This window comes from Malania oleifera, chromosome 7, assembly GCF_029873635.1.
Source record: "Malania oleifera isolate guangnan ecotype guangnan chromosome 7, ASM2987363v1, whole genome shotgun sequence".
Taxonomy (NCBI): domain Eukaryota; kingdom Viridiplantae; phylum Streptophyta; class Magnoliopsida; order Santalales; family Ximeniaceae; genus Malania; species Malania oleifera.
Window position 1 is genome coordinate 41,457,635 of NC_080423.1, and position 13,988 is coordinate 41,471,622.

General features: G+C 38.5%; 1 protein-coding gene across 1 annotated transcript in view; it reads left to right on the plus strand.

Moving 5' to 3' along the window:
• The window catches only part of LOC131160230 (nuclear pore complex protein NUP214), a 96,692-nt gene that overhangs the window by 44,547 nt on the left and 38,157 nt on the right, over positions 1 to 13,988 (plus strand). Inside the window, exon 6 of the mRNA XM_058115670.1 lies at positions 5,277 to 5,389. Coding sequence (XP_057971653.1) covers positions 5,277 to 5,389 — 113 coding nt within the window. The remainder of the gene's footprint in view (positions 1 to 5,276; positions 5,390 to 13,988) is intronic.

The window sequence follows — 13,988 nt, forward strand, 5'->3', positions numbered from 1 at the left end:
AATCTTCCCATTGTTGTCTGGAAAGGTAAACGGACATGTACACAACATTGCATCTTCAACTTTATTTTCTATGACTTATGCACCCTCCTATTATTGTTTTGTTACTACTCTATCCTCTGTTGCCCTTCCTAAATTTGTTTAGCTTGTCCATACTTAGGTGTATGGCTTGGATTATTTAGACACTTTTTCCCTAGTTACTAGACTTACCTTAGTACATCGATTCATCTCCATGGCCAAAACTCATCACTGGACATTGCATCAGATAGATGTGAGGAATGCGTTCTTGCATGGTGATCTTGAGGAGGAGGTCTAGATGGAGCAATCACTTGGGTTTTGTTGCTTAGGGAGTCAAACTTAGTGAGTCGGCATAAGAAGGCATTGTTTAAAATAGTCTCCCAAAGCATGGTTTGGTTGATTCAGTGCTGTAGCACTTGAGTTTGGCCTTCAACAGTGTTCAATGGATCACTTTGTGTTTTATTTTGATAACTCATTGGGTAGGATTCTTCTTATTGTGTATGTGGATGATCTTGTAATTATAGGTGATGGTGATTAAGGTATTCATGGCCTAAAATGTTTTCTATAGACTAAGTTTAAGACCAAAGATTTGGGACCATTGAAACATTTCTTGATATAAAGGTATCCAATGCTCGTATGGGACCTATTGTCATAGCGGAAAATATGTTCTTGATCTTTTGGACAAGACTGGGGCTGTTGGGATCCAAACCTATCGATGCACCCATGGATTGTAATAGTAAGTTAGCGCCAAATATGAGTGATTTGTTGCCTAACCCAAGATGATATTGGAGACTTGTTGGGAAGTTGAATTATCTCATAATCACTTGACTGAATATATCTTTCACAGCAAGTGTTGAGTTAATTTTCTGGACTCTCTGAGGACAAGTCATTGCGATGCAGTAATTCACATCTTAAGATATCTCAAAGGTGCATCGGGTGAGGTCTTATATATTGAGATCAGGATCACAGTTATATTTAGGGATATATTGGTGCAGATTTTACTGGATCACCCTCAGACAGAAGATCCACAATCGGGGTACTGTATATTTGTTGGTGGTAATTTGGTTTCCTAGAAGAGTAAGAAACAAATTGTAGTAGCTAGGTCAAGTGGTTGGTCAGAGTATAGGGACATGGCTTACGCTACATGTAAGCATGTTTGGTTGAAAAACGTGTTAGGAGAATTGGGTTTTCCATATTCTCAGTCTAGGAGTTGATGTGTTATAATGAAGCTGCTCTCCATATTGCCTTTAACTCGGTCTTCCATGAGCGGACAAAACACATTGAAGTTGATTGCTACGTTTTTGGGAGAAACTTGTGTAGAAGTTCATTACAGCCACTTATGTGATGTTCAAAGTTCAACTTGCTGATTTATAACAAGCTAGGACCATTTGATATCTATGCTCTAGCTTGAGAAGGAGTGTTAATGGAGGAAAAGGGTAGTTGAGCAATGATTAAGGTTAGAAACCAGGGTCTTAGAAAATCAATTTGGTTTTATGCCTGGGAGATCTACTACAAAAGGCATATATCTTTAAGAATATTAATGGAAAATTTTAGGGAAAAGTAGAGGGACTTGGATATGGTTTTTATTAACTTAGATAAAGTATATGATAGGGTACCCACGGAAGTTCGTTGGTGGATTTCAGAATAAAAGGGCATATGTGGTAGGTATACTGATGTCATTAAGGATATGTGTGGAGTAATGACTTGTTTTAGGACTAGAGGTGGAGAGGCTAGGGAATTTCCAATCACAATAGTTGCACATCAAGGATCTACTTTAAGCCCTTATCTTTTTGCTCTAGTGATCAATGGACTTACTAGGAGTATCCAAAATGAGGTTCCATGGTATATGTTGTTTGCAAATGATATTGTCTTGATTGATGGATATGTGTGGACTAATGACTAGTTTTAGGACTAGAGGTGGAGAGGCTAGGGAATTTCCAATCACAATAGTTGCACATCAAGGATCTGCTTTAAGCCCTTATCTTTTTGCTCTAGTGATCAATGGACTTACTAGGAGTATCCAAAATGAGGTTCCATGGTATATGTTGTTTGCAAATGATATTGTCTTGATTGATGAAACTAGGGAAGGAGTAAAATTTTAGTTAGAATTATGGAGAGTGGGTTTATAATCTAAAGGTTTTAGGATAAGTAGAAATAAATCATAATATATGAAATGTAATTTTAGTCATAGTAGGAGGAATATTGGAGAAAAGGTTAAACTTGATGGTAAGAAATCAATACTAGTAGTAGATTTTGATGCCTTGAATCTATTATGCAAGTTGAAGCAGAAATTGAAGATGTAATGCATAGAGTCAAAGCAGTTTGGATAGAATGGAGAAGTCCTTCAAGTGTTCTGTGTGATCATAGAATACCCTTAAAATTAAAAGGAAGTTCTATAGGACGGTTGTAATACCAACTATGCTATATAAATCAGAATGTTGGGCTACTAAGAAACAACATATCCAAAAAGTAAAAGTTGTTGAGATGAGAATGTTAAAGTGGATGAGTGGTATAACATTGGAAGATAAGCAAAGGAATGAGCATATTCATGGTAAGTTAGGTGTAGCTTTTGTGGAACATAACATAAGGGAGAAACGACTTAGATGGTTTAGGCATCTTCAACGTAGGCCAAATAGGGTGGCTTGTGAGGAGGAGTGAGCTGGTTACTGTGAGGGATGCTAGAAGGTTTAGGGGTAGACCTAAAATAATTTGGAATGAGATAGTGAGTGAGGATTTAATAACCCTGAATTTGTCAGAAGAAATTGCCCATGATCACGTTGGTGGAAAAGGGTTAATGTAGCCAATCCCACCTAGTGGGACTTTAGGGTTGGTTTTTTGTTGTTGTAACGTTATGTAAATAAGTGAGAGTTAGTCAGGGTATTAAGGTAATTAGAATGTACTTGATATATGTTATAAATAGAGGGAGAGACCTATTTTGTTTTACGTCTTCCGTTTTACCAAAAAATTTCATTGGTATACATTCTCGCTATCTTTCAGATTTTTGAAGGGTCTCTGGTCTTAGAATTAATATGAGCTAGAGTGGAGTTGGGTCCTTCAATCTTAGTTTTGACAGGATTTTGGAGCTGACCTCCTTAGCTGGATGTGGCATTTCGGTTTGGCCTTTTGACTTCTTTGGTAATTTCTAAGAGGTTGGATGGGTGGATAGGTGTTTTATTTGCCTTAGAGGATTTTATCACTGCCATTTACGCTAGTTTGTCCTACAATCCTTTATTTAATTTTTTTTTTAAAAAGTTTTATTTAGGATCATGGGGGGTGGGTAGTTCAGAAGCCTGAGTATTACGAGGGATTTTATTTGGTTTGGGATAGGGGAGTGGAGAGATTATTTGGTTAAGTGGGAGGTGGTATGCAGGTAAGGAGAGGGAGGCTAGGCTTTGGTAATTTGGTGTCTAAGAAACACTCCTTTGGCTATATGTCTTTAATAGTTTCCCTTGGGGAGAAATTCCCTACGGAGCAGATTTATAAGAAGTAAGTTTGAGTTGCATGAGAATGAGTGGATTTGGGGCTTAGATGCTCTTTTGAGAGTCCTTGGAGGTTATGTTGCACGTTTTCCCTTCTATATTCCTCTTACCTAGTTTCAATTGTGAAGAGACAATTGTATTCACTTTATGGAAGATACTTGGATTTTGTTTATTTATTTGTTTTGTTTGGGGTGGGGAGGGGGGGGGGGGGGGGGGGGGGGTTAGGGAGTCTGCCTTTTCTTGTTCTTTTGCTCATAACTATTGTCTTTCTTATCATCATAATGATGTGGTTTCCTCCTTTATTATGGATGATGGTGACTCATATTCACAGTATTTTATTTGTAAGGGAGATGAATGATAGGGAGATGGAGCAGCTGTTTTCTGTGTTGTGATTTTGGAAGGTAGTCATATCTGATAGGAAGTGGCGTTTAGATTCTTCTAGGAACTATTGGTAAAAGTCCTTTTTTTTTTCGGACTTAACTCCAACAATCTCCTGGAGAGTAGGCGGTCTGTCTGTGGCATTGTCTCCAAATGCGTGTTCTTATGTGGGAGTAATTTAGAGGATGTCCCATTTTCTTCTTACACTGTTCATTTTCTTGGGGTATGTGGAATTGAGTTGGAGTGGAATGCTAGAGACTGTCTGGGGAGCTGCTTTGGGACAGTGTGGTGTTTGGCATCTCTTTAGGCTTATGGTGCAGGGTGTTGCAAGGGTTGCTGCTTTGAGGATATAATTACCATTGGACAGCATTGTTGAGATAATCTTGTTTTTTCTTTCTTCTCTCTTTTTGTTTTTGGACTCTTTGTTCTCCTCTCTCGTATCCTTTATCTCTTTGCTGTCTTTAATAAAATGCATTTTTCCCTTTAAATTTTTTTGGGCAAATGACACTGACCTCCCCTGAGGTTTGAAAAAAAGACAGGGACCTCCCTCAAGTTTTTAAGAATCTCAGACTTCCTGTGAGGTTTCAAGAATTCCAGTGACCTCCCTTGAGGTTTGCCAAAAAGACACAAACCTCCTCTTGTATTTTTCTAAAAGACAAGTCTTTTGAGGAGAGGTTTGTGTCTTTTTGCCAAACCTCAAGGGAGGTTTGTGGCATTTTTAAAACTGTAGGGGAGGTCTTTGAGATTTTTGAAACCTTAGGGGAGGTCCATGCCTTTTTACAAACCTTAGGGGAGGTGAGTGTTTTTTACCCAAAATTTTTTAAATCAACACATATAGGTGAATAGTTTTATTACAACTTGAGCATTTAATTTTTTCAATCATGCCAAGGGATACCTCTGATTGGCATACAATGTTACAATTAAAGAAGTTGAAGGCTTGTATTGTCTTGTAGCCAAGGCATTTAAACATAAAAGTGCAACAATATGTGTGGTTGTGTCTCTGTGTGTACGTGCATGCATGCGCCTGCACTTTTTTTTCTTATCAGGAGAATTACACTCTGAAGTCGCTTGAGTTTTATACATATTCTTAAGTTTGCTTTGTGTCTAGGGAATGCCTTTTTGAATCTACTGACATAAAGATTGCCTTCATGCATGATGACCTGTGGGTAACTGAGCTTACGCATGAGGGTTATCTTATTTGCTGATTGTCTGAATTGAATTTGTCTACAATATAGAATATAAATATATTTTTTAATCATATCTTTGCTGTCCCGTTTATATGAGCATCAAAATTTTTAGTGTTCTGTTAGTATTGCTAGATTCCTTGATTATTCACTCTTATATATTGCATATATTTTTTTTGTAATGCTATTTTGAGTTTCAGTTTTGTGAACATTTTTATAGGCATCATCAGAGCGAATTGTGCTATCCTTCTGTGAATTATTCTCGGGTTTAATTGATGACATTTTGCCTTATGGGAGTGGACCGAATCTTTTATTGAGCTACTTGGAGCAGTGGTATGAATACTATTTATTTGATATCCAGTGGTTTTATGCAATTTTGGTACATAGTCTTTCTTGATGGAATGTTTGTCCTGACATTTGTATATCATTGAAGGATGCCTAACTTGCCACTAATATGAACTTCAATCAGCCCATGGCTTGCTGAGAAACTGCATTTATGAATATGAAAACTTTAGAATAAATTTGTTTGATTGCAATTTTTTGAAAGGGAAGGCTTCTTGCTTGAAGAATTTTTTATCCATTTATTTATAGTCAGAATGGAGAGGAAAGAGAAAAGGGAAACATGATGTTTTTTTAGGAACAAGCAAGAGTAGTAGATCTCTTCTTGAGTTGAGGAAAAAGGGTCATAGCTGTGAGGCAAACATGCCAAAGAAAACATATACTCTTGGCTCAGTTTGTTTTAAGTAGAATTTAGCACTGGGTATTTGTCTGTTCTTGGTGCTTTCTTGACTTGTGACAGTATGTTTTCAAAGTATGTTTTTAAAGTCTTTTAATTGATTCTTCTTGTTCAGCTTCCAAAATTTTAAGATTATACGTTTTACAACAGTGCTATTTTGTCACAGTTGATTTTGCTCAAAGGTAGGTACTAGTTTTGGCAGTATGTATATTTTGAGTATTTATGTTTATTGTGTATGGTGGGTATTTGTGTCATATAAAAATATATTATTTAAATAGGTCAGGTCTGGAGAGCCAGCAAATTCTCTCCTCTGGCTGACAATTCTCCCTCTATGCTCCTCTTTCTTCTTCTTCTTTTTCCCTTTTGCCCTAACCCTATTATCATTGTGCTTTCACTGATTACCTTAGGTATCTCAGGTTATGGTATCTGAGCAGTAAACTCTTTAAAATGTGATTGATCAGTTTGTCTTTTAGCCTATTTTTTCTTCTTCCCTTTCCTCTATTTTGAGAGTTTGTTTGTTTATTTATGTTTTTTTTTTTTTTTTGTTTTTCTTTTTATCCTGTCTGCTGCCCAGTTGCATGCATCCTGTGTAGGATGCTGTGTTTGTGACAAGATCTTTCAATGAAGGCAACTCTTACTTATCATTGCAAGCCTGTGATTGACTCATTGCTATCTGTGATGTGCTTTTGTTTTGGCTTTGGTTGTCATCTTGGCTGTTTTTTTTTGTGCTCCTCACATGTTTCTTCAAATCTGTGATTTCTCCCATGCTGCCATGGATTCTGGTTTATGATGGCTGTTGTCGTTGTGGTCATAGCCGCTTCTTGAAGCTCTAGAGGGAATCTTTTCCATGTATACTACTTCTGCAGTTCTGCCAAAGTGTTGCCTGTGCTGCTCTATCCATGTAACTCCTCTCAGGATCCTTACTGACTTGTCATGGTTGCTTGCTTTATGAGGTTCTAGCTATTGAAATCTTCCTCATGTGCATGCTTCTTCCCAGATTGTTGTGGCGAGGTTGTGCTGCTGAATAGACCTGTAACTGATTTTTATTTTGGTTGTTTTTCTGATATGGTTGTCCCTTCACGGTTGATATTTATTTGTTTCAGCTTTCACCCTTGTGAAATAGGAAATTCTTGTTGTTTTTCTTCATCATCATCTGTGTGGTTTTTTTTTGGTTTGAGTCCTGCCCCCGTGGCATTTATAGAGAGAACCTCTGCTGATAATGTAAATGTGCCAATCACAACCATTATCTGGCTATTCCATTTATTTGTTATGTATCTCAAGCGGGGAAAATGTTTATCAATGTGAAAGACCAAATTTACAGCAAATAACCTTGTGCCAAAGAGAGTTTGGTTACAAGGGAAATCACCATAACCACTTCCCCACCAAGGAAATCTTTTTAGATACCAAATTACCTAGACTTTGGCCTGCCTCCCTTTTAGACCTACTCACAATGTTCCAACCTACTAAATGATCTCTCTTCTGCTTGCCATCTTCTGCCTGGTTGCAGGAAATCCCTCATCAATTTCTCCAATCTGCTGGAAACTCTCACCAGATTTCTAAAAAGGGATGAATAATGCAAGGGAATAGAAGAGGCAAGCTTGAATAAGAGTTATGTTACACCCTAAAGTGCAACTGAATGGATGTATGGAAAGTTTCTTTATCCCAAAGTAACCATGGACAGATTGAGCGACCGTTAAAAATCCTAGCATTTCTCTCACTCCACAAGGTCCAAAGAATGGGGAAGACAACTGCAAACCAAAGAGCTCTTTCGTTTCTATTCTTTCCAAACTTTAGGAGTTGACTAGTAACAAGTCTCACGCCTTTCTCAGGGCCACCCAGTATTCCCCTGCTTGAGAAGAAGAGCATTCCAGAACTCCAATGCAACCCTACAATGCACAAAAAAATGGGCATTTGTTTCATTGCTTGCATAACACATGAAGCACATATCAAGACTGAGAGCTTAATGGGGCCTTCTCCTCTGAAACAAATCTTGTGTGTTTCCAGGATTACAATCCAACCAAAAGCTTGAATCTTCCTAGGGACCTTAGACCTCCAAAGAATGTGGTTCCAAGGGATAAGGTTGGGGGAGGGGGTTTTATAAGGTGTGATAAAATGGATTTAGAAGTGAAGTACATGAGGGATCACCCTCCCACACTCTTCCATTGTCATGAATGGTAGGAACATAAAGGGTGTCCTCAGGCCACAAGGCTCCCCATTTTGCGAGGGTGGGGAAAGGGTCATCACAGTGTACACAAACTAATCCTTGCTTTTATGTAGAGAGGCTTGTTTCCTTGGACTTGAACTCGCCACCAACCAGTCAAAAAGGAACAACCTTACCATTGATCCAAGGCCTGCCTTCATGAACGGTAGGAACATGATGGTCCAATAAAGAAAGAAGGCTAGTGAGCTCTTCGACCTCTCTTCCATTGAGATTTATAAAGATATGGAAATCCCAAGAAGGACTTCCCTCAAAAGAAATAAAGGAGCTGATGGGAGCATTATGAAGCAAAGAAAGCTTAAATAAATGAGAAAATTTAAATCCAATGAAGACTTTACCTATTCCCAACCACACGTCCTCCCAAAAGTGGATTTTTTGTCATTATCCACTTTAAACTGAGTAAAAGAAAAGAAAAGACGAGCTACTTGGGACACAAATTTCCATTTATACATGTGAGAGTTATGCTACTGCCTTTCATTTCCCACCTATTCCGTTTAATCCCATACTTGCTTTTAATCATGTTAGGCCATATGGAGTCAACTTCTAGAGAGAACCTTCCTAGCCTTTTGCCTATAAGGTAGATGCTTTTGAATATGACATTCCTGATGCCCAACCACCCCTCAGGGCAGCGGGGTTCCTCAGGCTTAGATTTGCTAACCACATCCTAGCTTAGTCTTTCCCATGTTTCCTGAAAGTTAATGAAAGGAAATAATGCATCAGTCTTTTTGGCAATTTGGCTACTTTTGAAGGAATTGAGGAATCGTATATATGGAAAGACAACAAAGAGGAATGTTAGAGAGCAAGGCATTAATTAAAGTGACTTATCCCCCAAAAGAGAAATAAGTCTTCTTCCAACCCTCGAATCTCCTAGCCACCTTACCAACCATAGGATCCTAGAGGACTTTAGCGTTTGAGTTCCCTCCTAGAGGGAGACCGAGATAGGATAGGTGGCACTCAAGGGATTCACAACCTACTAAAAAATTTTTTGAAGAGCTCTCTTTCCCATATTGATGTTTTCTGTCCCATTATTGGACATGTTAATCTCAAGGCCATTTTAGATACAGAAGGACATCAGAATTTAGCAGAATTGTCCTTGAGAAGGAGTAGGGTGTCATCAACAAATTGGAGGTGAGCGATCTTCACTTCCTCCCTCCCTACATGCAAACCCTTGATAACTTCCTTACCTTGAGCATGGAGAAGCATCCTACTAAGAGTGTTTAACAGCTAGAATGAACAAGAACGAGGAGAGTGGATGCCCTTGTTTGGGACCTCTTGAGGCCCTAACACTTGCTAAGCTGACCATTGATGGTGACAGAAAGATAAGTAAAGCTAAGGCACCCCTTGATCCACTTTCTCCATCGGTCCCCAAAGCCTTTTTTACCCAACACCTTATCTAAGAAAACCTAGTTAAACTCATTGCGAGCTTTCTCAAAAATCTACCTTGAGATAATTCCCATCTTACCCCCTTCCCCTCACATCATCAACCACCTCATTAGTCACCAATATTGCATCAAGGATTTGTCTATCATGGATGAAGTATGCTATGCCATTGTATAGGCTAGTAACTAGCTTATCAGTCTAAAGTTGGCAATTCTTCTAGCTCTCTTCTTTTTGGGAATGAGGGTGACGAAAGTGGAATTTACACTAACATTGACCACACCCTCGCAATGAAATTCATAAAAACAATTTAGGATATCAACTTCCAACACTCTCCAACTTTCTTTGAAAGACACCAGTAAGAAGTCGTCGGGGCTAGTGGCCTTATCTCTACACATGCCAAAGACAAATTTGGTCTCAAAATACTTTTCCCGGAACCTAGTAGAATTCTCTTGGATGGGATTCCAATCCAGGCTCTTTCCACCATCAATGTATTTGGGATCTCTTCAAAAAAATAAATTTTTATATTATTTCGTAATCTCAATTGCAATATGAGATTGACCACCAACTACTTGGCCAAAATCTCGGATCAACTCCTTGATGTATCCTTTCCTTCTATTCACTACGCTATGGATATAACCATAATTGCAATGCCGCCTCCTTCACTCATTTTGCCTTTGACTACTTTTGAGGCCTGCACATGTCCTCTTTTAATAAGAGGATTTCTAACCTGCTCGTATCCTCCTCCTTGAGAAGGCCGCACTATTCTAACCTATCCAATTCAATAACTTCAGAGAGGATATTGTTTTTAGCAGTTTTGACATTTATAAAAGTCTCTTTATTCCAATATTTTCAACTTAGACTTCAAGAATTTCAGTTTTTTCATGAATTAAAACCCCCCCACCCCTCCACTTGACTCCCGCTCCACTAGCCTTTAACCCTCTCCCTAAATGAATGATGAGTTAACCACGTTCAGGAAAAGGAAGGGAGTGCCCCCCCTCCCCCTTGGGGCACTTTTTTTAGACTCTGAAAGGAGAGGGTAGTGATCAGAAGTGGTTCTAGTGAGCACTTGCTGAACATGATGAGGAAACCCATCCTCGCACTCATTTGTGAATAGAAATCTGTCCATGCGGGATCAAGCCTGTCTATCCTCAAAAGTCCCCCAAGTGAAGCTGCCATTATCAATAGGGATATATCTAAGCCCACAATCCCGAATAAAGAAGTCAAATTTTCTGATACTTGTGAAGGCCCTAGTGTTCCCTAGGATCTTTGTAGAGTTGTGAGACACATTAAAGTATTCCCGCCACTGTCTCTTACCCACCCCCAACACCACCCCCCCCCCCCCCCCCCCCGGTTCCCAAAAAAAAAACTAGTTAGGGCTACACAACCCAAAAATGTCTGCAAGCTCCTCAAGGAATTGACTTCTCAAAGAGACACCATTTGACTTATAAATGTAGGTGAACCACCAGTCCCCTACACCTTCAATATCGAAGGAGGATAGATAGAGAATAGGACATCTCAAGGATTTTCTTAAAGGACGCTATTCTAGTATCTCAATGATAATTTGACCTCTAGATGCCCTTGATGAGGCTTCTAATTGTAAAGGAATCAACTTCCCCTTAGATAAGTTTCTTGGAAGAACAAAATATTAGGTGTGACCTTAGAAGTAAGCTCCTTAACCGCTCCCCTTTTGGCTTAACTACCTAGACCAACGTTCCAAGAAAGGATCTTTATTATGCACACAAAAGGGCCCTAGATGACTTGCCACCCTTGTCATGTTTGAACAATGAAGCCAACCTCGATAGAGCTCTCTTAGGTTTCTTGGCCTTTTTACTATCCCCGGAATCCCCTTTTCTTAGCTTGATTCTCTCACCTCTAGAGTAGCCAAATCCTGCTCTTATAATTGTTCATGAGCTTCCAAGTTCTAGTTTATCCCTCTCATCTTCTAATAGGTTTAAGGGCAAGGAAGAGCCCTCCTCGAATGGTTCCCTATGACGCATAGGTGGCTTTTTTGAGATTCTAACAAAATAGGTGGATTACAATCATCAATGGCATGGATGACTTGCATATTTTCTAAAGCCTCATGTTCTAGGTCGAAATGTGGGTGAATTGGCACTATAGGAGACTCCAAGTTTTTAACCAAAACAATATGGGTTAAGGGGGTTCTAGGACTTAGGTTTTTTGGAAGATAAACTTGGTTTGGACTCACTTCTCCTTGGAAGGAAGAGTTGCAAGCTTTGTCAAAAGATGGAGCCCCAATAGTGCGACTCGAAAAATATGTGCATTGGTGGTGGTCCTTGAACTCGTCTTTCTTGCAAGGCTATTGATAAGGATTGAGAATTTAGGTATACTCTCAAGAGGGGGGGGGGGGGGAATTGGGTTTTTTAAAATTTCTTTATAACTTTGTTTTACAACCTAGCAAATTGATATTTAGCAATCACACAAACAAAATAATATTGATCAACAATCCTTTGATGTTTAGTGAACAATCAATCCAAGTTCGATCTTTTATGATGTTAAAGATCAGCTTGATTAAAATTTCAGAGTTTCAATTATTCAAAATCAGATTTTTCTTAAACAATGGATAGTTACAATTCAAAGTTTTGATCTTGTAAAGGCTTAAACTTTCCTTTGATTAATTTAACAAAAATCAACTTCAGCTTGTGATATTCAAAATCAGCATTCAATATTACTTCTTAATTTAAACCAACCAACAATCAATAAGATAATGTGCTGATTTCAAATATAAACCACACTTAGTATTTCAGCAGCTTCCAATATGCAACAAGTATTTAATAATCATACACGCAGGTTATATACTTGCAGTAAATTAAAGAGAGTAGGGAGGAAGAGCTGTAGACCAGATTTTTACAAGGTTCGGCCAGCAGCCTACGTCCTTACCCCAAGCAACTGCTGTGAGGATTTTCCTTTCCAACTTTTTTTTATTAGGCAAAGTTACAACCTCTCTCCTTATGAGATGGAGATCCCTCTCTAACAAGATTACCCCTTTTTGCTAGGCAATGATCCAACCACCCTGACTCATTAAGAAAACAAGAAACAAGAACAACTTTGGTTCATACAAGAGAAACTCTCAGTTAGAGCAGATTTGTACAATTGAAATACAAGATACTTCAACAATAAACAATATAAATGAATGATGCTTAGATAAATATCACCACAGTTCTAATTTGATTTGAAAATCTTAGTCGAAATGATCAGAAATCGTGAGTTGAATTAGCACAAGCACGACAAGAACTTTTGAAAATATTTCAGGAGGCAATTTCAAATTCTCAAGATATGTATGCTTGATTGTTGTGATTGTCGTATTTGATTTGTGAAAATAACATGTATTTATAGAGTAATAAAAGAATTCATTCGTGTTCCCCAAGTTGCTTGCAGTGTTTCCGAAGTTTTCTCCAAGTTTGGAGTCCAAGAAATCAATTTTGGAAACTTTCCCTCGCTGTTTAAATTTTAAAGTACGAAGGTCAGTTGACTGTGACCTGGGTCAGTCGCCTGAGCCTTTACAGTTCAGCGAATTTTTCAAACACAGTGCTGAGTCAGTTGCCTGAGCCTAAGTGGTCAGTCGCCTGTCTTAGTTCTGTTCGCTTAACTTTGTCAGCATAAAAAGGTCAGTCTCCTGATCGAACTACACTAGTTGCCTGAGCTTACAACTTTTATGAATTTTTAAAAACTTTGATTTCAACACTTTAACCTTTGATCTTGGAAAACTTAAATGAGACTTTTAAAAAATATTTTCCATGGTTTTCAAAAATAGGTCTCTAAGTCAAAATATAGGTCCTAAGAGCTTCAAACATTTGTATTGAAATCGTGAAGTACTTACATGAGACTTCTTATAAGCTAACACTTTCTAAGCACTAAGTCTTCATGCATTTTGCTTCCATTCTTTGTGGCTATCTTGACTTCTTTCTTCAATAGGCTTTAGCTTGATCAGATCTTCTATCTTTAACTCCAAGCTTTTAATAAACTCTTCAAATACTTGAGATCTTGATCCTTTAACAAAACATTTTAGCCCTGAAACTTCACTTAACCAAATATGTTAAGTACCCTTGATTTGTTATCATCAAAATAAGATTCTAAGCCTTGTTAGGCCAACAAGGAGTCCTTTGTAGTTTGACAAAATAGGGCTGAAATGCTCTTCTTCATCTTTCTCTGATGGGACAAGTTGTTTGCCCTTGTTTTGATCAAAGCCTCGCACTCCTAACTGGGACTTAATCCTTTTGCAAGTTGCCGAGGGCCTCTTCAAAACATCCTCTTTCAAACTGATTTTGGTGAGGATGAAAGAGACTTGCTCCCCTTACTGGACGAGGTATGTCCAATTGAGTTGGTATTTTGAGCAACAAAAGACGTGTCTTTGATTGGCTTCACACCAACGCTTCCTTGTGGGACTAAAACACTTCAAACTATGTACCAATATATGCTCCCTTGGGTTCAATGTAATGGTCCAAAAGGTCACCCATCCTAGGCTTTCTTTCCCCTTTAAATTTGAATTTTTTTTTTTCCTAATGTAGGAGACCTAAGTCTCGTGTCTCTCCCTTGAGCTTTTAGCGTACCCAAATCAAGGTTGCTTCTTATCTCAGGTG